Here is a 24,270-nt window from a genome sequence, read left to right on the forward strand (position 1 = left end):
TTTAAAGCCAAAAGAGGCCAAAATATTGTGAAATTTTGGAGCAGGAGGGAGATAAATGGAAATTGCAGAGTTATGAGAAACTTAAAGATAAGGTGCGTGACTGGTTACATTACTTTCAAATAAGAGAGGCCTATAATTTGGACAGGAAAAATGGCTTCCAGGTGGAAAAATCGAAGCTGGAAACAGAATTACTAGAACCCAGGGCTAAGGTATTGTCGAGAATGTATAACTTGCTGCTGAAATGGAATACTGAGGATGAAACGGTCAAATCTGCTATGATAAAATGGGCACAAGATATTGGTCATAATATTATGTTCGCTGACTGGGAACGGTTGTGGACCACCGGTTTGAAATTTACGGCATGTAATGCCTTAAGAGAGAATATTATGAAAATGATGTATAGGTGGTACATGACCCCAGTCAAGCTTGCAAAAATCTATCATTTGCCCGATAATAAATGTTGGAAATGTAAAGAGGTTGAAGGTACATTCTTTCACCTTTGGTGGACGTGCCCAAGGATCAAGGCTTTCTGGGAGATGATTTATAATGAAATGAAAAAGGTATTTAAATACACTTTCCTAAAGAAACCAGAGGCCTTTCTCCTGGGCATGGTCGGCCAATTGGTGTTAAAGAAGGATAGAACCTTTTTTATGTATGCTACTGCAGCAGCAAGAATACTCATCGCAAAACACTGGAAGACACAAGATCTACCCACCTTGGAAGAATGGCAGATACAAGTAATAGACTATATGGAATTGGCAGAAATGACCGGCAGAATCCGAGATCAAGGAGAAGAGTTGGTGGAAGAAGACTGGAAGAAGTTCAAAGTTTATCTACAAAATCATTGTAAAATCTATGAGTGCTAAGGGCAGTGAAAATGAAATGATGGGGTTCCAGTGATTAGGATAAGGAAGAGTATAAAGGGAAAGATAAAGGATAAAACGAATTTGAATGAGCTTGCTGAAAAAACTTTTAAAGTGGAATACAAGAAGGGAAGGCGGGAGGAAGCAAGGAAAATAAGGTTTTGTAGACTATTAGAATGAACCAGAGTTTTCTTTTAATGTTTCTTCTATTATTATGTTGAATCTTTTGTATGTTTTTGTTTTTTATGTTTTTTGATATTGTTTGTATTTCTGATGTTTGTTGTTTGTTGTTTCGAAGTTTGTTATATTTTGTGAAACTTAATAAATATCATTTAAAAAAAAAAAAAGCCAAAAGAACAGGAGGGGGCAATTTTTAACAGGCAACATAATGGGGCTTCAGAAGAATCAGGGATAGAAATATAGACACACACACACACACACACACACACACACACACAGTGTTTGTTGTTTAGACTAAAAACCCCACTCAACCAAGAAGTACCATGTCCCACTGCTGTAAGTACTATTGAAACCTATGGAACAAAGCTGGTTCAAAGCCTGGGCACAAAATGTAATCATACCTTTCCTGATTTAAGATTACTTAACCTTGGCTTCTGCAGTCTGAATAGACTCAATTACCTCTCCAGGGCAGCTAAAGCCATGCAAGTATACTGAATCATAATGCAACAATGAAAACGACTACAAATTAATCATGCTGTCCCTGAACCAGCAAAACAGCTAAGCATATGGTTAATTCTGAAGTTCCCAAAGATAGGAAACTATGTACACTCTTGCTGCACCTTGCTTCGTGCCCTGAATGTGGGCTTTCTAAGGATATCTGCCTCCCCAGTATTGGAAACCGCAAGCTGTAAAACATGGGAATTTGGTATGATCCAGCAGGCCTTTTTATGGCCATATGTGTTACTGCAGAATAATATACTTAGGTCCAGTCGTGGACAACTCTGGTGTTGCGGTGCTTATCTCGCTTTATTGGCCAAGGGAGCCGGCGTACAGCTTCCGGGTCATGTGGCCAGCATGACTAAGCCCCTTCTGGCAAACCAGAGCAGCACAAGGAAACACCGTTCACCTTCCCGCTGGAGTGGTACCTATTTATCTACTTGCACTTTGACGTGCTTTCGAACTGCTAGGTTGGCAGGAGCAGGGAACGAGCAACGGGAGCTCACCCCGTCATGGAGATGTGAACAGCCGACCTTCTGATCGGCAAGTCCTAGGCTCTGTGGTTTAAGCCACAGTGCCACCCGCATAACAAATGACAACAGCTGGAGGAGGGGAAATACAGATTACACTGAAAAGGTTGGCCACCCTCTTATTTTCCTACTTGAAAGAAGGGGACCACTCCAGCCCATCGTACTGGCTACCCACTACAATGTGAGTACAAGACAGCCACAATGGTCTGGGTAAAGTTAGGAAAACATGGCTGGTGTGTTGGAAAACAATTGAACAACATCGAGGTGACACCACAGCAGGAAGCCTTAAAGCCAAGGAAGGAAGAGAAAGAGTAATGAAATAATAATTCTTCTACTGAGCACTGCTGACTCACACCTCTTCTCCTTCAGGAAAGATGCGGAAATTCAACCTGATTAATCATTTCACAAAGTCATTAAAATGAGCAGAGAATAAAGCAGGTTGCCAATTGCCTCCTATGAACTTTTGTTGACTAGTATTTCCCAAAATGCTGGCCAGCAAGGCCAGGAAAGGATATGGTATCACAGGAAATGTGTCTCTGAAGTTTCCCTAATGAGGAAGGGGCTTACTAGGTTCTTGCTGCTATTATGTTCAATTGTAATTTTATGAGCTGATACACTTGTGGGAAGAAAAGAGACAGACACTCTTCTGGCAGATTAGTTAGCCCTTTAAGGGGTCTGCTGTTAATTTTGATTATTCATCTGCACATCTGTCTTTGCCCAACTGTGACATGAATACAACTCCTTACCGCTAACTCCATTTAATCAGAAGCTTGTCTCCAATGAAATCTGTCAGCTTGTTTGACCTCTTAACAGATCTGCATCTAGAGTTACAATCTAGTTCAAAGTCAGATCTCACATTTCCAACAGCTTGGATAAAGGGAGAACTTTGGCTTGCACCTATCTGGGCCTGATAGCTTCTGACCCCCTCCCTGGCCACCCCCATTCACCACCTACTGATAGCTTGCATTTTTGAAATGGCATTTTGAGCTGCAAGACTGACAGTTGCTCCAGAACTCGGGATACAAGCAAAGAAAATAAATGCATTACATAGATACTAAAAAGTCACCCTCTCTTCAGATATTTAACAGTTCATTGTATCATAATAATTTCCCTCCTCTCTTGTATTGCTTAACTATCTCCCAGAGAAATGTGAGCTGAAACATTTGAACATTCACCTCAGGCTATTCATTCACTTGATATGTTCTCTGAAAGTTTTAAAGTGTGATATTACACAGTTCATGTTAAACCTCAAAATTAACTTATTTTAAGCAGTAATTACCTCTTTTAGAGTGATCTACAGGTAAGCTGTCAGGAACTGTTTTTCAGAAGGTGGGGTAGTGAGACTAAAGAGGTATTTGTCCCACTCCTGTGGCAGTGAGGTAAACATTAAGATTAGTTAAGGTAACAGGTGAGCACACAGGCACCTTTGGAGGCGAAGAGGGCTTCTGGAGGCCAGCTGCTCTGGGTTGTGGGCCCTGATCCTGAACATGAAATGTTCTTGAGCAGGCATCCCCAAACTCGGTCCTCCAGATGTTTTGGGACTACAATTCCCATCATCCCTGACCACTGGTCCTGTTAGCTAGGGATGATGGGAGTTGTAGTCCCAAAGCACCTGGAGAGCCATGTTTGGGGATAAGTTCTCGAGGCTCATTTGATGCACCAGCCTGGATTTGTAGGGCCCAGGTAGGCCCTATTCACCATAAGGTGGGGCCCAGGCTTTGGGCCTATGCATTGCCATGTACTTTGGAAAGAGGAGAGTTTGGCTTGCCATGGCTGAAATTAAGTTAGCTTCCTGTTCTTCTCATTTCCCCTCTAAGTATTAAAAATAAAATGTCACCCTAGTTCAACCCTTCATTAGTGTTTCGCCTCCTGGGTCCAGTCACACAAGTTCTTTGGATCTGCTGATGTCTGAATGGAACATTTTAAAAATAAGTCAGTGGGAATCAGCCTGGGCTGTTTTGCATACTTTAATATTGCATACTTTAATATTGAAAGTCACTTCATCTGCTGATACAACGCCACCCCAGAAAAGTATATAAAGATGGGGTCCTAAAACAGTGTTATTAAACTATTCATTCAGTTCTACTGAAATGTGTGTAAATGTGAAAGCTGTTTAAAAGGGATTAATTGTTGTCCACGCTACTAAGATATTAGTGTAAAATGACCTCAAGGTTTAAAAGCACCATATGAAGGGGAGAACAGTAATCTTGCTCTGCTGCTCCTAATGAATAACAAATGGGCCTTCACAATTTATTTAGTTCAATACAAGCTGACATTACAACTCATTCTTCTGGGTCTTTTTTCTTCTTCTTCTAAACTCTGTGGTAATGCATCATCTTGCCTGGCTGTATGTCATCTTCTAGAAGGTCAACAAAGGTATGTGCCCCCCCCCCAAGTTTAAGTTATGAAAAACTTTGACAAAGCCTGGACTAGCCTGCTCTGTTTTATTCTTGCTTACATCTTAGATGCTTCATCAGAAGAATGTGAGTCAAATATTTTTATAAATAAGTCTTTTTACTTGACAAATAAATAAAAAAAACCACACAAAACTTGCACTTAACAAAAAAACATATACTGGGTATTTTTGTGCCTTAATATATAGTATCTTCAACCTGGATGTTTAAATGAGCATTATAAAGCATACTGCTATTTATTGTCATTTCACAGGTACTTAGAAATATGTATTATGTTGCTGTGGACAATTAGCCTTTTATCCAATTTTACTTGATAGTTTAAACTCTCCCACCCTAAGGTTTTAATTATCCCTCTCAGCCAGCCCTCTTAGGCCTCGGTTCATGCAGCTGGCAATCTGCCTCAGTGATGTTATAACCTTGTTAACGTAACAAAAGAGGAGTTTACTTAAAACTGTACTGACTATGGACTTAAGCCAAATTTACTTGAAAGAGGAAAGAGACTGTCAAAAATCCTACAGTAAACATAGGAAAGCAGTTCTTTCATAACCTTCACCTTAATTCATATAGACAAGTAATTTACATGTAAGTGGATTCATATGGTCTGGAAGGGGGCCTCCCCCTAGAGCCGGACTGCTTCATGTCCCCTCCCCATCCTGCACTCTCTTTTCAGAGAACTGCAAGGTTTACCAGAAGACAGAGCATCTGCGGGGTTTGAATCACAACAAATTATAAGGTAAACATTTATAAAACTAGTCAGCATCAATATGAACAGAATGAATTTCACCAAGCCATTTCCAAATCCAGGCAGCCCTCTTGTCAAAACCATTGTTTACATTCAGTAAAGACTTTTATGTCGAGAGTGTAAAGTTGCATTACTCTAATGAAGTAATGGTTACATTACCCTAAAATGTAAGTGGCTTGTCAAATTCTGATATCCCCCATTCATTTAACGACCACATTACAGTCAGAATTTCCTAAATCTGTTTAATTAAAATCATTTTTTAGGTTATACACCAATAGAACCTTATGTTAAGTTAGACTAAACAAAATATCGCTGGATGAATATGGAAATCTTCATGGAGCTGGGGCCCTAAGCACACTAATGTGAAAGCGAATTCTACTGAATTTTCAAGTAAGCTCTTCTCAGATCATGATATAAAAAGTAGGAAAGACAGGTATGCAAACTTAGTGCAACTATGAATGAAACTTTGACCTACACAGATATTTTCAAGTGATCTTTGTTTACTTAAAAGCATTTCTAGAATGCTTAATGTTTTAAAATCTGTTAAGTGATATATAAAAATAAAAAGAGTCATAAAAACAAAGATACAACATAAAACTGGTATGAGCAGTATTATAAACTTGTTATTCAGTTATAGCAAGGTCTAATACATGGAGCAGGGAATGAAAACTAAATGAGAAACTATGAAATCTAAATGAGAAACTCACAATGGAAGCATTCAAAATGCAAATTTACCAAGTTCGAACCTATCAAATATTCTGAATATTGAATGGCCTCAAGCTGATCTATGCTGATCTATGGCAGAGCCTCTGTTAGGCCCTAGATGTTGAGCTGCCAGGAAGGAAACCTAAGTTTCCTTGGTTTCCAATATCCCTAATATGGTGGAATGTAGGATATAGGCTAGCTGAAACTCATTAAAAGTCACAAGGGATATTTTAAGCAGGGAGGACAGATTAGGCATTGCTAACCAAGAGGTTGTTCCATGGAAATCTGGGGTGGGTGGGTGGAAGAAAATGATTTTATACATACAGTGTTTTAAGAGATAAATATCATCTATCAGATGTATCCCAATGGCAATATCTGTAGCTACAACATCTTGCAATAACAGTGTTTGGACCAGACCAGAAAATAATATTTAGACTCTATTGGATTCCATTATGTTTGTGTAGAAAAGGAATGTCTTAACACAATTGTTTGTTGGTGATGTAGTAAGAATAATTTCTCTTCGAAAAGTATGTTCTTACATTGTCCTAGTTTTGGGAGAAAGTGTTGACTGTATAAATTTGTCTGTAGGAAAAATATCAAAATTTTCAGAGGAAAATATTCTTTTGAATGATATACCGATTATAGGGAAGTTGACAACTGGACAATGCAAATGGGTTCTATGTGTCCTAGGGCCAAAAGACTGGAATTGATGAACTGGAAGGACAAAAATATGCTCCCCTTTAATCAATGGATTGAAGACATGACAGAACTTGCAACATATGAGTGGATTTTTTAATAGACATTTTTATAGACATTGTTTGGATAAATATATTGATATTTGGAACAAGTTTAAACTGAGTAGGTTATTAATAATCATATATGTATTAGCAAACTTTAATGGAGTTTAAATAATCATCAGTAAATAGGCAGTAAATTCACTGTGTTCACAAAACATGCTCTTTAAAAAGTGGAACACTTGGTTGGTTTTTTACAACCTGCAGTGTGGTTTCATTTAATTGTAGAATCCATGCTGAGAGCATAGAGAGTCATATGCCAAATTAAATACAAACAAAACAGCAGGATGTTGATACAACTGTGACTTCCACAGGAAGTAGTTAGGATGGTAATGTGACCTTCTTGGAACTTGGGCTGAAATTCTCCTGCAATTCCTGTTTCTGCCCAATAGATCTGTAACACAGCATGTCTTAACTAATGTTTTTGATACCAACTTGCTGGCACCATAAAGATGAGAAGAATTCAAATGAAGGTCATATTCTTGATGGTCAGAACATTCCTATACTCATATTATGCCAGGACTGAAGATAAGCTGCCCCTACACCAGTGGAACAGCAGCCATATCCAATGTATGCTCCGTTGGGAGGGGAAAGGAGGAGAGGGGGAAATGTCATAAAATGACATACATACTCCCACATCTCTGGGAATAGTGTCCACCAACCAGGAACTATGCTTGTGGCCATGCCCATAAGCTCCGCACACACAGAGGTAATCAATTAACTCACAATGATGGGGACATCATGGAGCTCCCCTCACCCCCCATTCTGGACATAAGGAATACAGGCTCTGCAGGAGGAGCCCTAGTCCAAAAGAACACCTCATGTTTTACATGCTGCAGGTAACAGATTTGAATCCAGGGTACACCTCCAGGAAAGGGAGAAGGGCGTCCTCACCTTAAACACAACTGAGCCATTGAAGGCCCAGGGGCAGTGAAACCATGGGCAGCAGGCCCTATGGCTGGTATAATTGCAACAAACACAGGACAGCCATTACTTTCTGAGTAGACACAATTAGGATTGCGCTGGTGAAGATTTAAGTTTTGAATATTGCACATGGAATGCCAAAGGGCTGAAAGTCTTTGCATGTTTTATAGAGGAGATAAAAGTTTTGTTTTAATCTACAACATGATACTCAGCCCGGAAGTTTAAGCAACAAAATTATTGTAAAATGGGTATTGTAATCTTGCAACAAATATTTGAAATTGTTTTGTGCAGTGCATAATCCCAGTGTGCGCATGTGTTATGGAAAACCCTGAGGAAATAAAAGAGGTATTCTGCCAGGGCTGATCTTAGCCAAAATCTACCTTTATTTAAGATCATTGGAAACATGCTTTCGCAAAGTTTTATTAACTGAGGAAATAGTAATGATCAAAATGATGAAATAGGATCATATTTATATTGAAATGAGGCCAGCGAGGGAATGTGTGGGCCTCCATCTCTGATACGATACAAGTACAAATGGTTCAAAAGACAGAAGCAACAGTGAGGGAGTAGATGACTGGAAAGCAAAGTTAAGCTTCTGTTTTCAGGGATATCTTTCTCGCTCCCTTTTTGGAGGCTGGCTGAATTATACCCTTGTCTACTGAAACCCTCTTAGTTTAATTCCCACAGGCCTCAGTGACACCTAGGGCAGCGCTGATCAACTGCAGGCTCCTGCATCGCTAATCTCAGCCAGCAAACTGATTATGATTTTAGCAGATGTTACAAAATAGAATGGGTCCGTTTTCCCCTTCTTTAAATAGGAAATGCTGCATGTTTCAGACTTACAACATTACAATTTTGTAACAGGAATGAAGTTCTCTCCAGGGATTTTATTGGATATACTAGATACTTGGATTTATGAGACAGAATAGCCAAACAAGCTAAAGAGACTCAATTCACTTGAGTGAAATTAAATTTGTGCCTTGTGACTTGGTTTTGTATAAGATGTTTGTATATGAAGAGTAAGAGACAGGCTCACGGAAATAGTGCAAGGGTTTTAAATGAATGCAGTTCACTCCTTTTTGTGATCTCTCTGCGCCAGCACATAACATATTCAGAATATTCTTGATCTCTTTGGCTAAAAGAGAGGCCCTCTTTCTTCTCTTATCAAGCATGAATCAGCTCTTCCATGCCTTCTTCTGTGAGTGGGGTGGCTGCCTTTCTACTCAGTTCTTTTTTCACAGCTGCAGCAGTAGTATCATGGTAAATACCAGTCTCAATCTAGCATAGGTCCTCCACTTGTGGGTGGTGCTGTGGGTTAAACCACAGAGCCTAGGACTTGCCGATCAGAAGGTTGGCGGTTCAAATCCCCGTGCCGGGGTGAGCTCCCGTTGCTCAGTCCCTGCTCCTGCCAACCTAGCAGTTCGAAAGCATGTCAAAGTGCAAGTAGATAAATAGGTACAAATCCGGCGGGAAGGTAAACTGCGTTCCCGTGCACTGCTCTGGTTTGCCAGAAGCGGCTTAGTCATGCTGGCCACATGACCCAGAAGCTGTACCCCGGCTCCCTCGGCCAATAAAGCGAGATGAGCGCCGCAACCCCAGAGTCGGTCACGACTGAACCTAATGGTCAGGGGTCTCTTTACCTTTAACTAACTTTAACTGGGTTGGGCTACTTGTAATTGATTTTTATCAGCATTGCGTTGTTGGTGGTGGTTAATCAGCAGGTACTGGCCACAGCACAAAGTAGAATCCTTGGGTATTGGCCATGATATAGAGCAGAATCCACAGTGGGTGTAATTTCCCAAATTCATAGAATTGGATTGACCTTGCTCTTGCTGGGTGTATAATGGATGACTGTGTGACCATCACAGCTCACTAGATCATGACAGTTGAGTGAGCTGGTCTTGGGCATAATTTCAGTTATAGCTCTTTTAAGCAATAGCAATTATGCATTTGAGCCAGCCCACACCAGCTATCATTTCAGTCCTAAAAGCATGCACAGGCATGTTGTCTTGATCTGATTTTGATTTGGAACTGGGGAAGATTTTGCTTAGTATTTCCAAGAGTTCTCAGGCCATCATATGCATCGGTCTCTTTTCCAGGTCAATAGACTTTGTTGGAGGGAATCAGAAATGCACCTTATCTTAATTCATTCTTATTATTTATTCAGTTTCACCATAAGGTCCCAGGACAGGTCACAGCAAGTAATCTCTTGCCAGCTCACATTTCGAGACACAATTGAGACCTGCTGGGAAGCTATCAAAGTCAGTGGCGTAGCGTGGGGGGTGCAGGGGGGCCCGGCTGCACCAGGCGCAACATCTGGGGGTTAGGGTTAGGGGGCGTAAATTACTTGCCTTGCCCCGGGTGCTGACAACCCACGCTACGCCACTGATCAAAGTGACTCCACACCATCCAGTTAACCACTACTACATTCAGAATTATAGTGATAATGTGTTGTCTGGTGGAATGCTTGAAGTCATTAATTATCTCTCTCTGTGTGTGTGTGTGTGTCTATAAGAAATGGTGCATTTTTGACCCCCAAAAATCTGGTGTAGAAAGATTTTATAAACTAGTTCAGCAATCGTGTTTACATTGCAGAAATTGATTTTACCAGCCATTGTAGCATATATAAGATATATATGCATATATTGCACTTTCTTTTTCTTTAGGAAGTTGCTCCATACTAAAGGTAAAGGTAAAGGACCCCTGGATGGCTAGGTCCAGTCAAAGGCAACTATGGGGTGTGGTGCTCATCTCGCTTTCAGGCTGAGGGAGCCAGCGTTTGTCCACAGCTCCACCCACATCCCATACTAGAGATGGTTCAGTGAGAGCAAAGCTTGATCAGGTTGGGACCACCAAATTCCATGTATATATTGATGCCTCCTCCATGCCTAACCCTAATATTGATTATCTATCATTCAAACTGAAGTAGTGCAATCTGTCGTTCACTAGTCCAAGAAGGGAGTTGTATTGCAAAAATAAACAAAAGAATATATGTAAAAGTAGAATATGAGTGAATCTGTCCACAACTGTAATTATAAGAATGCTTGCATAGGGGAGAATCCCTCAAAATAATTCAGATTTCTTTCCAAACAAAATTGCCACTAATGTCAGTGTGACCTCCATAGAAAACAAAGTATGCAATAAAAATCTCCCTGTAGAGCATTAAATAATAAACTCAATAGAAGATGGTATCTACAAAAAGTTTATCCTCTGGAGGAAACTTACCTAGCAAATGTGCCTTCTTTTAAACATAATTGTAAAATGTGAGACTCATGGCTGAATTAAGTTGCCACCCTCTTTCATTCTGAATTTCTTAAAATAATTTTACTCTCTTAAAAAGGATTTGCAATGACAATTGACGCAGTTGTCTAAAGATAGACAACTGATTATACACAGTAAATTAAGATGGGCCGTGGCAATGTGAGCCAGAGGAGGTTAGAAGACAGAACTTTAACATAATATAAGCATAGGAAATCATCATGAAAGCTCTTAAGTATACAATTCAATGCATATTTGACTATAAGCCAACAGTCACAAAATATATTCTGTCAGCACTATTTAATTAATAAAATTGTAAATATCTAAAATGCTTTATCCTCACTAGTTAAATTAATAAATGGCATCTAAATACTGTAAAATAGCCAGACAAATGAGCACCACTCTATTCCACCATTATAATAATTCATTATTTGTGTCATAGAATATATTCAGCTTTAATCTAAGAACATAAGAAGAGCCTGCTGGCTCAGGCCAGTCCTTGAGCTAGTCCAGCATCCTGTTCTCACAGTGGCCAACCAGATGCCTGGGGAAGCCCATAAGCAAAACCTGAACAGCACTTTCCTACTGGTTTCCAGATGCATACTGCCTCCAACAGTCGAAGAAGAACCAGGGATGAACAAAGGCATCGTGATACCTGGAGCGGGGCGTCATTACGTAGGGTGCATGTGCGGCATCGCTACGTACGACACATGCGGCATACGTAGCGACGCCGCACATGCACTGTACATAGCGGTTTGCCAGGGGCGCCACTTGAGCACCGTACAGACTGTGCCGGGATCCCTCCGTTGCCGCTACAGCCACGAACGGAGGATCCTCTACACGTGGCTGTAGTGGCAACGGAGGGATCCCACCGCCATCCATACGGCGCTTGAGCTGCACTGTCCTATGCTTGTGGCCGCAGCCGTGAACGGAGGATCCTCCACATGTGGTTGCGGTGGCGCGATGGCTGCTCATGCCCCCGCGAGCCCCAGCGCAATGCCTTCTTGTCACCCCCCAGACATGGCGCCCGAGGAGAACTGCCCCCCCCCAATTGCGACGCCACTGGGTAGAACATAGCCATCATGGTTAGTAGGCATGGACAGCCTTATCCTCCAGGGATCTGTTGAATCCTCCTTTATAGCCATCAAAATTGGTGGCCATCATGTATGCGACAACAGCAGCAAGAATACTTATTGCAAAGTATTGGAAGACACAAGATTTGCCCACCTTGGAAGAATGGCAGATGCAAGTAATAGACTACATGGAATTGGCAGAAATGACTGGCAGAATCTGAGACCTGGGAGAAGAAGCGGTTGAAGAGGATTGGAAGAAGTTCAAGAACTATTTGCAGAAACACTGTAAAGTGTATGAATGCTAAAATGATGTTGGATATGAAATAATATGGCATCAGTGGTACAGTGTTAAAAAAATATGTAAAAAATGTAATAGAAAAGGGGTGAAAAAAAAGGATATATTATGTCAAAAGTAAACAATATGTTAGAGGTGTTTAATTATAAGGAGGAAAGATTGGAGACATAGAAGTTATTATAATAATTAGAAATGAGCCTTGAAGGAGGGTAAGGATTTGCTGCATTTGATTGGACAAAGAGGAACACAAAAAAGGGAGGTGTGAGGAGGTCAAGAAAGAAAGTTTTGTAAAAGTGAGCTTAAAAACTAGAGTTTTTGTTTTTAATTCTTTTTTTATTTTCTTTTTATTCGGTGTTTTTTGATGATTTTTTTTGTTGCTCTGTGTTGTTTTGATGTTTCTTTTGTTTTTTTGGAAAAATAAATAAATATACTTAAAAAAAAACACAAAATTGGTGGCCATCACTGATCCCTGTTAGCATAACATACCGATAAATTATATTCATGCTAAGTACAATGCTGTACATATTCTACCCCCAAATCTACCACCATTCTTCATCTGAAAGCAAGTATATGGTACATTCTTTACAACCTATGTAAAGGAAAGGTTGTTAAGAAAATGTTTTCATTATCATATGAAGCACCATCCACTCCTTCCAGCTGCTGCTATTATTTCTGTCAGAGGGAGGTGCTTTTTTTTTAATTATCCAGAAGAGGTTGTCTGCACATCAATACAGCACACATTGATTGCCATTTAAAGAAACAAGTTCATCAATGAGGTTTCCTATGAAGTGATACTTGGAGGGCTTTGCTGCACTGCTGCTGCTCCTCAGCTTCATCAGGCAAACTTCAGACCCCTGTGACAGGTGGATTCTTCCCCAAAAGCCTTGGGTGAATGATTCACTGGTCTCTTTCCTCACGGTGTGCAGAAGCCTTGGGAAAGCTGGCACTTGATGGCAGCAGCTTGTGTAGGAACCGGATACCTGCTCGTGGATCTTGCCCTGCTGGTGAATCTTAAGCAAGTGGTTTGGATGGGTATAGCAAGGGATTACAACAGCAGCCCAGCCCAGGTTATAATGGTAGGATCTCACGTACCAGTTAGCACACCTTTGGAAAGTATGATAAGCAAAGTTCAGGGAGAAAACAAACCTAACCTGAGGAACTCCAGGGAACAAATATTGTATCACACAGTAAATCCTTCTGATCTTGTAACCTGCTTTGTGCAAGATGTACCATGGAAAAGCAGCATGTGAATAAACTGATGAGGAAATGTGTAATTTATTGTATTAAACCCCACAATGCTTTCATTTATATACATTTTTTCAAATTGTTTGTGGAGATGACGCCTATTATATACATTCTTAAAGATGTTATCTAAAGAATTCACATCCATGAGAGGCAAATGCGGATTTAGATAAGATTTGCTGAGCACGGCAGTTACAGAAAGATGAAGCCTTTTAAATTGCATGTATATTTTCAATGCACGTTCAAAATATTGTCTGCTTAATTTTTGTGTATTCCTTGCTATAGATGTGCCCACATTGGGCACATTCTTACAGAGGCCATCAATTTCAAAGATTGTGCTGCAAATTTAATGTACTATAATTACGTATACTTATCTTTATGGTGGGGAGGAAGTTCAATTTAATTATATCCTTCTGTTCTTTTTTTAGTTTCTTAAGAACAAGTATAGTGATAGTGTGGAATGCTTATAGCTTTTCACCAATTCTGCTTTGTAATCTTGGCAACATCTGTTTAAAACTGATTTTCCTCCCATCTCATTACACCCTCCTATGGAAAATGCACTAGTAAAAGAATAAATAATAAGTGACTTTATCATCCTTGTCCTGTCACACAGATTAAAACAGTTTTAGTATTCCTCAGGAACATGATATTCACCCAGACATAATACACTAAAGCTCAGGGCTGTCAGCTATCAAAAATCTTCTTTGACATAACCCACATCTTTTGCAACCTAGTTTCTATGGCATAGTAGCCCACCTCTTTGGTACTAATATTTAAAACAAGTTATTCCACCTTTAGTGATAATGCTGTCACACAGAAGGAAATCTAAGGAGTGGCCTGTGTTCTTTCAGAAATGCAAGAACTGTTTCTTAAGTTAAAATACATATGTCACATCATTTCTAACTTCTAGCTAACTTAATGGACCATTTCCATTTTAAAAGCCTAATTGCTCAAAAGAAAGCTTTGTTGTTTATTTAATGACAAAACATCTCTTTTCAAAGACTACAGGAAAGAAGAGTAGTCCCAGAGATGTTCACTAGGCTCAATAGACATATCAGGGAATATACCCATGAGGATCTGGTTGGCCACAGTGAGAACAGTTGCTGAACTGGTTGGGCCACTGGCCTGATCCAGCAGGGCCCTTCTCCTTAGACTGCTGCCAAAGGCTCATTAACAAAGTCTTGACCCCTTTGTGACTAAAGTTAGGACAAACAGAAATGTAAATAAACCTGGTTGCTCATATGGAACTGTTGCGATACCCAGATGTTTTGGATGAGTAAGATTCAAAACCCAGGGGTACTGTGTTTTTAAAGCTTGCAGCTATGATTAATATTTATCATTATAGCTAAGGCTGTGCTGAATAGGACTAAGTAGCAGAGGGGCAGGAAACATGGGCAAATCTGAAGAACTTTTGGTTGGGTTGGGCTTATCTTAAAGATGAGGTGGCTGAGGCTTTGAGTTATATTTACACACACACACACACACACACACACAGCTGCCTGCCCTAGATGAGATTTGACATCCGTTTTGAATTCCTTTGTAATTTGTGACACATTGCACAGGAAGGATGCTACAGTTAGCACAAATTTGAAAGTCTCTTCTCTTCTTGCCTGTCCTCTGTGTCCATATGAAGGTGGGGGAAAGCTGTCATAGGTGGGGTATTCTGCCACAAATGACAAAGGGAACATTGCCAAGCTGACGAGGGCAACTGCCTCACTGCTTAAAGCTGAGGCAAAGCTTTTTTGGTGTGTGTGGAGGGAGCCTCAGCCACCTTGTCCTTAACACAGCCTCCAGTTTAAGTTCTTCAAAGTTCATAGAATCATAGAATCATAGAGTTGGAAGAGACCACAAGGGCCATCAAGTCCAACCCCCTGCCAAGCAGGAAACACCATCAGAGCCCTCCTGACATATGGTTGTCAAGCCTCTGCTTAAAGACCTCCAAAGAAGGAGACTCCACCACACTCCTTGGCAGCAAATCCCACTGTCGAACAGCTCTTACTGTCAGGAAGTTCTTCCTAATGTTTAGGTGGAATCTTCTTTCTTGTAGTTTGGAACCATTGCTCCGTGTCCGCTTCTCTGGAGCAGCAGAAAACAACCTTTCTCCCTCCTCTATGTGACATCCTTTTATATATTTGAACATGGCTATCATATCACCCCTTAACCTCCTCTTCTCCAGGCTAAACATGCCCAGCTCCCTTAGCCGTTCCTCATAAGGCATCGTATCCAGGCCTTTGACCATTTTGGTTGCCCTCCTCTGGACACGTTCCAGTTTGTCAGTGTCCTTCTTGAACTGTGGTGCCCAGAACTGGACACAGTACTCCAGGTGAGGTCTGACCAGAGCAGAATACAGTGGCACTATTACTTCCCTTGATCTAGATGCTATACTCCTATTGATGCAGCCCAGAATTCCATTGGCTTTTTTGCTGCCGCGTCACAGTTACCCACAGCAAAAGATTAACCCAATCTTCAAGTGGTGATGGGGATGTTTTGCCCCAGCCCCCAAAGTTGTGAAAAATTCTGAGCCAAATGATTCAGCACTTATTATTACACATCCCAATGCAGTGAAATCACACACACCAAAGCACCCCTTGTTCTCATTGTTTAAGGATGCACATGAAACAAAGTATATCCATAGAGCAGAAAGGGAAAATAAAATGAAAAATCATGTTCCCTTGAATCCTATCAAAATCAAAATATATGTGTACTTACTTCATTTCCAGAATCTCTTCTAACTGTTTTCTCCGTTCTATTCTTAAATTGGCTAGATGTGCTTCTTTCTCACCCAGAGACTGTTGCGTTGAGGCAAGCCGTGCTTTGGTAGCATCCAGTTCTTGTCTGGTCTTATCCAGGGCATTCCTTAGTTCTTCTAACTAAAAAAAGGCATATGAATTAAGTGGTCACAATGGTAATGTGTAAATAAACAGTTAACTCTAAGTTTGGATTCCCCTTCTCTTGTCAGACAAGCAGGCTTTTACATAATAAGGTAATTCAGAAAATTTTATCACTACCACACTACTTACAATTTTACTTTTTTATTTATTATTTCAGTTATATTCCACCTTTTCTCCAGGGAACAAGGAATTGCTCTACCCTTTTTACCCTTACAACAGCCCTGTGAGGTAGCTTTGGCTGAGAGACAGCAACTGGGTCCAAGATTACCCAGTGAGCTTCATGGCTGGATTTGAACCTTGGTCTCCCAGTTCCTAGTCTACCACTTTAATTACTACACCATGCTAAATTTCAACCCTATGGGAAGCCTGCAAGAAGGACTTATCTGACTGGCCAGTATAGGAATCTGTTTGTAGCAAATATGTTGATTATAAATGGTGTCTATATGTGTGTGTTGCTCACATCTTTGCTCTTTTAATTTTAAAATTGCTCGTTGAAATGTCGCAGGAGTGAGAAATGTCATTTTTTCTTACGGTGTTTCCACACAAAAATTCCAGTGTTACAGATTAAATTGTCAGAGTATGACCCAGGTCCAACTTAGACATACTGATATAGACTGATAATAAATCTAAAAAAATCACGGAGGAGGCCAAAGATAGAGTGAATGGAAGGTATTTCCCTCCTTTTTTTTTTACCCTTCATATCTATCCATTCCTCTTCACATAAGCTTTCGAGCTCCACGGAGTTCCCTTTGTGGAAAGCTCCTTCAACTTCTCTACTGAGCCAGGACATGTCCTGTTTGACCAGAAGAGGCACAGCAGGTTTCTTGGACTCAGCTCTACTGGGCTGGTGGGCAAGAGGACACAGCCAGCAGTCATATCCTGTAAGCTTGGGACATGGCTGCCATGCAGCACACTTTCCTCTTGCCTAGGGGATCCATGGAGTCTGTAGGTAAGAGGGATGAGGCAACAGTCATGTCACTGGAGCACAGGCCGAGAGGTGCAGATGGGGGGGGGTGTGCCTCTGTCCAGGAGCTCCAGTGGTTTTTGTTGGCTGAGGCTAAGCAACCTCTGAGAATAAGAAGCTAACAGCCATATTCTCCAAGTTCCGTTCCCTCCTGCTCACTCCATGCCCGAAGTTGAAGGCAAGCAAACAGGTAGTGCCAGCCCCAGCTGACAGCATACCATGCACACATCTCTCAATTCCAATAGGTTAATAGGAGACTAATGGGGCATACTTAAAAATGACAATATTCCTGCACACTTCTGTGGTACCGATCTCCAGTATAAAGGACCTTCCAGTGTCCTGCCGTTCATTTTCCCTTTCAGTGCAGCTCAACATGGGAGACCCACTTTGATAGCAGGAGGATTAGTCATTATACCCTGCTTTCATAGTTATGTCAATTTTGACCTTCAAGATAATCCTGCTACCTTACAGGATAGTTTGCCTAGAAGAGAATTCTCTTTGATGGAAAACAATTAGGCTTGTGATTTTAAAAAAACACACAGCAAAAACCATTCTCCCCCCCCCCCCCCCCGAATCTCTTTAGATAAACTGTGCAAGTAGAGCAGAACAACTCTTTAGCTGGTGTTAAAGTACAGTGCTGTCAGGCTGGCCTCTCTGGTTAATGTCAATAGCACTACGTATAAAAGGTGACTAAAGTGTGTACAAATGTTGATCTTAGGGAAAGGTATGCCTAGAATCATACACACATCTACTATTTCATCCAGCAGGTCAGTTTAAGGGAGAGAGGGCAAACTGGGAGTTTTCTTGCCAAAAATAGATTCCTAGCACACTTGCAACACTATACTCCAGAAGGCAACTTTACCACTTGCATTAATTGTGATATATAGAAATCAGGGATGCTTATCCCATTAGTTTCTGTGAAGCAACAGAAGTGAATGGTGGGTGTCGCAAGACTCACTCTTCATAGGAAGAAAAACACTTTGTGCCTGATGTTGCAGTGTACAAACTTTGAGACTTCTTAAAATATACTTGTAAAATAATGCATTTAGATTTCATGATTAACATGAGATACCATGAGCCGATTAATTTAGAATAAAAATGGCATTGTATCAGCAAGCTAGCAAAAAAAGAGTGCTAGCCATGTTATTTGCAAAGTAAGATGATCTGCAATTCAACATCTATCCTATTCATCTTTAACAGCACTTTTGTTATGAGGTTGTCTCGTTTGTTTGTATCTGACAAATCTACCAAAAACTAAATACCTGAAAGCATTTGCTAATGCTCATTAATGATGACTGAATAGGACTCAACCTGAAGTTGTACCAGTCCTGCAGATGGATAAATACAAGAAAACGCTTCACTTTATTTATACACACAATGTGGCAGAGCAGAGGTTATATGCTAATGTATGAATCCCAAGGAATAATCTGTACAAACTGTACTGAATAATTTTGTACAGTATTATTACATTTTGCATGCAATTTCCTAACTAAAATGCCAATATATATGGAATAACATTAAGTTATTTTACTTCAGAATATCAGAAAGAGGTAGCTGCATACTGTACTCATTATGAGCAACTGATGCTCGATATTATTTGGGTTACCTGGGGCAAGGGGTAAGAGTGTATAATTAATGTGCCCTCACAAATTAATCATCTTCCCTTTGCTCACCGTTCCTGGGAGCCTTAAAAACCAACCTTTGTGGTGCTTGCTTAGCGCTGTCTGAACTGTGTGTTTATTGTCCAGACGCTGGACAAAGACAAACGAAGACAAATTCAGAGCACACTCTGTACATGTGCAGACTCTCATCTTACATTCTCTGTAGCAATGGACAAGCAAGAAGCTGTTCCAAAAACCAAATTGCACCCGTTGAGCATTACTGACTAATGCTCAGAAAGTCTTGAGGGATAATTTTTTTATATTTAAATCACTGATTTGAAATAGGTTTCCAAGTTTCTAATTCAAACAACCCTATCTCCATGGATCAAAAGAAATAAACACATATTTTTAAAGCAGGCAAATCTGTAACATGTAAAATAAACTATTAAAATACTAGTCTCCATTATTGCTTAAACTTCTTAATTCAATGGCAGGCCAAACATTAACACCTCTGGAAATGATTCTAACTTTCATACTTACAGTATATTGCTCAAATGTTTGTCATGTATGTACAAAAAATTACTAAATTCATCCAAACAGTATTTTTCTGGGCATACAATGATCAAGGTATCAAGCATCATCTTAAAACACAAGCCATTGCAACTTTTATTCAAGGGGCTAAGAAAACTGGAACTTCATTCTTAATAGATTTGAAGTGGATGTTAGCTAACAGTCAATGTGCATTTTAGAGACATCCAAATGGGAAACTTCTTGAAGCTAATACATTATGGATGGATGGTGTGCTTGGATACACAGCTAGATGCATTACTTTCCATTGAAAAATCATTCAGACTAGCATCCAAATGCCAAGCCCTATCCAAATCCTGAGCCAGCTAATAACCTACATGCAGCTGAATCAGGATGAGGGACTATCAACCTGGTTGCAAATTAGGGACATGCTCCCCTCTTCCCCAACACCTGTTCACTTGTGAATAACTTTACACTTTTTTGCCAATCGGTGTAAAAAAAGACTTCTCAAAGGGGACTGTATTTTGGGATGTATTTTGAGGAGATTATCTGTCCACATGTAAAACTACAGAGATTGTGGAGTATACTATTTCAAGTAAATAAAAATAAAAGAGTTCTGCATTTTTTGTTTTGTTTTAAAAATCAGTTATATTAATTGTCCCTGCTTTCAATTTATATCTGAATGTAATAAATGCAGACCCTCTGCCAAACAGAATCTATGACCCTCTGCCAAACATATTGAGCTAGAGGGTTTTTTTTTGTCTATGTATAGGAATGAACCAGAGGCAAATACAAGTAACTTTTGAGGTCAAGTATTTTGGTAAAATATGCTGGTTTCTGGGCCAGCCCTTTCAGACTAATATGAGCCTAATCTCCAGCCGAAAGTTTTAGATTATGCTCCTACTGAGTTGTCTAAAAATTCTGTTTACTAAAACAGATGTGTTCTAGTTGTTATAGAAATCTCAGTGTTCTGGAAATACACGAATTAGAATGTTGGAAAGCTATTTCAGATCAACGATTTAAATCGGCTCCTTCGATTTTTTGGTTATTTAAATAATGATTCAAATCAACAATTTAAACCTTTGTAATTTAAATTGATCTCTTGTGTCCAATGTGTGAGATATCTGTAGATTTGCACTTAGTGGAGCCACAGACTGTGCCTGAATTATTAGGATTGCAAGTGTAACAGGTGCTCAGGAGAAGGGAGAACTAGCTAACTATTCACTGCTTCTTCCTAAACTCAGACAAGAGAGTTATGCTGCTTCTATCATAAGTAGGTTCATCCAGACAAGCAAACATATGAGATTCATGCAAACGAGCTTGTCCTCTTAGGCTACTTTATTGCAGGTTTTGCCTTACTTCAGGAGTGGGGAACATTTTCGGATCAAGGATCACATGACCGGGTAATAAAGGCTTTCTGGGAAATGATATATAATGAACTGAAAAAAATGTTTGAAATAACTTTTGTTATTTTTGTTGTTGTTGTTATAAAACCAGAAGCCTTTCTATTAGGAATTATAGGTACCAACATCCCAAAGGAACAGAAAAGACTTTTTCTGTATATGACAGCCGCAGCACGGATGCTACTAGCCCAGAGATGGAAAGAAGGAAGAGTTCCTGCCAGAGAGGACTGGCAAATTAAGCTGTTAGACTACGCCAAAATGGCAAAACTGACCAGGAAACACAGAGTCCAAGAAGACAAGAAATTCAAGAATGGGAAAAGTTTATAGTTTATTTGGGAGATGACTGTAAGCAGATGAAAACATTAGCAGGATTTTAATCCCACTTGCAATGTAACAAATATTATGGACAATGTGGATAGATACAAAATATAGACTATGAAATAATATGCAGTTGGAAATGTTGACAATAGGACCCATGGAGGGGATGGGGGAAAGTCGTGAGATTCAGAGAAATCTCTTTTTATGGATATGTATTTGGCATTGTAACTAATTTGCATTTGTAAAATCAAATAAAAATGATTTCAGAAAAGGATTGCATTACCTTCCAGATAACCTCCTGCGTACCATGTTAGTGATGGGTGGGTTCAGTAGCAAAAATAGGTGGAGCAACAACTATCCATTTTACTTTTGTAAAGCAGACTCACCCACCTGCAGGGATTTTTCCAGGGGACAAGTAAGTATTTCAAAAAACCAAACGTTTCTGCTAGATCTGGTAACATAAAGGTGTTGTGGCCAGGGCAGACCTGCTATCCATCCACAGGTATGCCTGGCATCCATACATGTTTCTACTTACCACTAAAACAAGAGATAGGGCCCATGTGATGGCTTTGCCCTCTGAGTGATCCAGCTCACATGTGCTGCCCAAATCACTACCTCTGGTTTTGCTGTCTCTCTTCTTGGACCCCAGATTGAAACACACGGTTGCTGCAAGGATGACTGTGGCTAGGGATTGGAAGACCACTTTGGACTGGCATGAAACACATATGGCACCTTCCCCTCTTAGAAAAACCAACATTGAGGCTGGCAAAGGGCCAAGCTGAATCAGATACATTTGAAGCTGTCTGGTTTCCCTTCTTCAGCAAAGGGGCTCTGGCTGCCTGGCCAATTTTGGGGAATACAGTTGGGGGAAGTTTTTAATGTTTGATGTTTTATTGTATTTTTAATATTTTGTTGGAAGCCGCCCAGAGTGGCTGGGGAAAATAATAATAATAATAATAATAATAATAATAATATAAAAAAATACTTCTTGCCCTGATGTTCATTGGGTATTGTTTGTTAATGAATATTATATTTCATGGGGTTGTGGTGGGGTTTCTTTTGTAGATCTAAAATAAACTTTTTAAAAAAACAAAAAACCACCAAAATAAATGAGAATAGCACCTGGACATTTTTGCTTCACATCTCAGTTTCTACAAGGATTAGAGACTTATTCTTCTTTAAAAAAAAATTTTTTTAATAAAAAGTTATACAACTAGTGTTTATGGTTCATTATGGCCAATGTTCCTCCTTGCTTCCTCCTGCAAAAACTCATATGCACCATCAAGGCAAGCAAAAGGAGTGATCAGAACTCAAGGACACACTTCAGCCAAGCCAGAGCACTCAAGGAGCTGAAAAGTAGAACTGGTGAGGCATGTGGCTGGGGAGAGGATGTAGCCTGGGAAAAGTCCTGACATAGAGAACTGGGACTTAGCTACATTGGCAAAGAAAAAGTGCTTTATATGCATTGGATATGCATACTGTGACACCAAATGGCGCTGTGGAGTTCTGTTTTTGCCAACCAGATTTCTCATATGAATGAAGTTTACAACGCATTTAACTGAAAAGCTTCTTTGATGTGTCTAGATCATGGGTAGGCAAACTAAGGCCCGGGCGCTGGATCCAATCCAATCGCCTTCTAAATCCGGCCCACAGACGGTCTGGGAATCAGAGTGTTTTTACATGAGTAGAATGTGTGCTTTTATTTAAAATGCATCCCTGGGTTATTTGTGGGGCATAGGAATTTGTTCTTTCCCCAAAAAAAAATATAGTCCGGCCCCCCACAAGGCCTGAGGGACAGTGGTCCAGCCCCCTGCTGGAAAAGTTTGCTGATCCCTGGTCTAGATCCAGCCCTGGAGAGTAATATCTGGCCCTGAGCCTCAGGTTCTCCACCCTGCCTTACCTTAATAAGTCTACCCATAACACGTAGATGACACTGCCAGCTTAGAGTAGCAAGTGGAATGGGAAATATATTCTGATTGAAGCTGTGGGGTGCTCTGTTGACAATAAATGTGAATACATTCATCCAAACCCATAAAATGAAGCAGTCAAGTATTTCAACTAACTAGAACATGGGTTACAGTCCCTGGGTTGTCTCCCATCTTACTCATACTCAGAGCAGTCCCACTGAAATTAATGGGCACAACTAATTCAATTCATTTTTATGGCTCTACTCTGAGTAAAATTTAGTTGGATACAGCTGCTTATATCAAATAGAGTATTTGATCCTTCACTTAATTACTGTGCTTTTTCTATTCCACCATGAACAAAGGATTTAGATTGTAATCAACATTCTAAAGAAGTTTAATTTTTTTGTGTACTCTGTCCCCAAGGTTCAAAACAGAAGTGTAGGAAAACTTTCACCCACTGCAAGCATGATCAGAACTATTTATATACATTGGAGCGTGAATTCATGTATGTGATGGGCCTTACAAAAGAGTTCCAATGGTCACTCAAATATGGACAGTGTTTAACAACAACACTTACATATGCTTCTGTAGCCAGCAGAATTTACAGCATTTTTAAGGAAAAGTTTTCCTCTTCAAATATTTCCAGTAAAGAGCAGAGTTTATACAAAATGATTAGGAGTGAGGCTAGTCTAAATATAATATACTTGTAAGGGAAATAACATTTATTTCTCTGAGATCCCAGGCACTGCTGATGGCAGAAGCAAGGCTGGAATGTACAGATAATTATCTTTAAGGCCGGTTGACTGTTAGAAGGCCTACATAATATCACCTTTAAGATCAAGCCAAGACATTCCAGTCTGAATCAGGGTTTATTTATTAAAGGATTTAGCACTTTTAGATCCCATATTGCTTGGAAGACCACCAATTTCCATTCTCAAATATCCAATTTCTCCAATTTCTTGTTACATGCGTAAAACCCTCAGGATCACATCTGCACATTCACAAACGAAGGACACAAAAATACCTTCTCTTTTGCTGACATAAAACTCCATTGGAATCACCTTCAAAGTAAATCTTACAGAGACTCTTCAGTAATTCATTAAGTATTGTTCATCAAGATATGGCAGAAAACATCAGAGG

The 24,270-nt window shown here is 40.0% G+C and overlaps 1 protein-coding gene across 13 annotated transcripts in view; it reads right to left on the bottom strand.

The window, feature by feature from the left end:
• The window catches only part of ERC2 (ELKS/RAB6-interacting/CAST family member 2), a 530,269-nt gene that overhangs the window by 217,052 nt on the left and 288,947 nt on the right, over window positions 1-24,270 (bottom strand). For all 13 annotated transcript variants that reach the window (XR_013835709.1, XR_013835710.1, XM_079964988.1 and 10 more), the window contains one exon: window positions 16,228-16,388. Coding sequence is in view for 11 of the 13 variants with exons in the window: in XM_079964988.1 (XP_079821114.1) it covers window positions 16,228-16,388 (161 nt within the window). In the remaining 2 variants the exon portion in view is untranslated. The remainder of the gene's footprint in view (window positions 1-16,227; window positions 16,389-24,270) is intronic.

Source organism: Podarcis cretensis (assembly GCF_951804945.1).
Source record: "Podarcis cretensis genome assembly, chromosome: 2".
In the NCBI taxonomy this organism is placed as follows: Eukaryota; Metazoa; Chordata; class Lepidosauria; order Squamata; family Lacertidae; genus Podarcis; species Podarcis cretensis.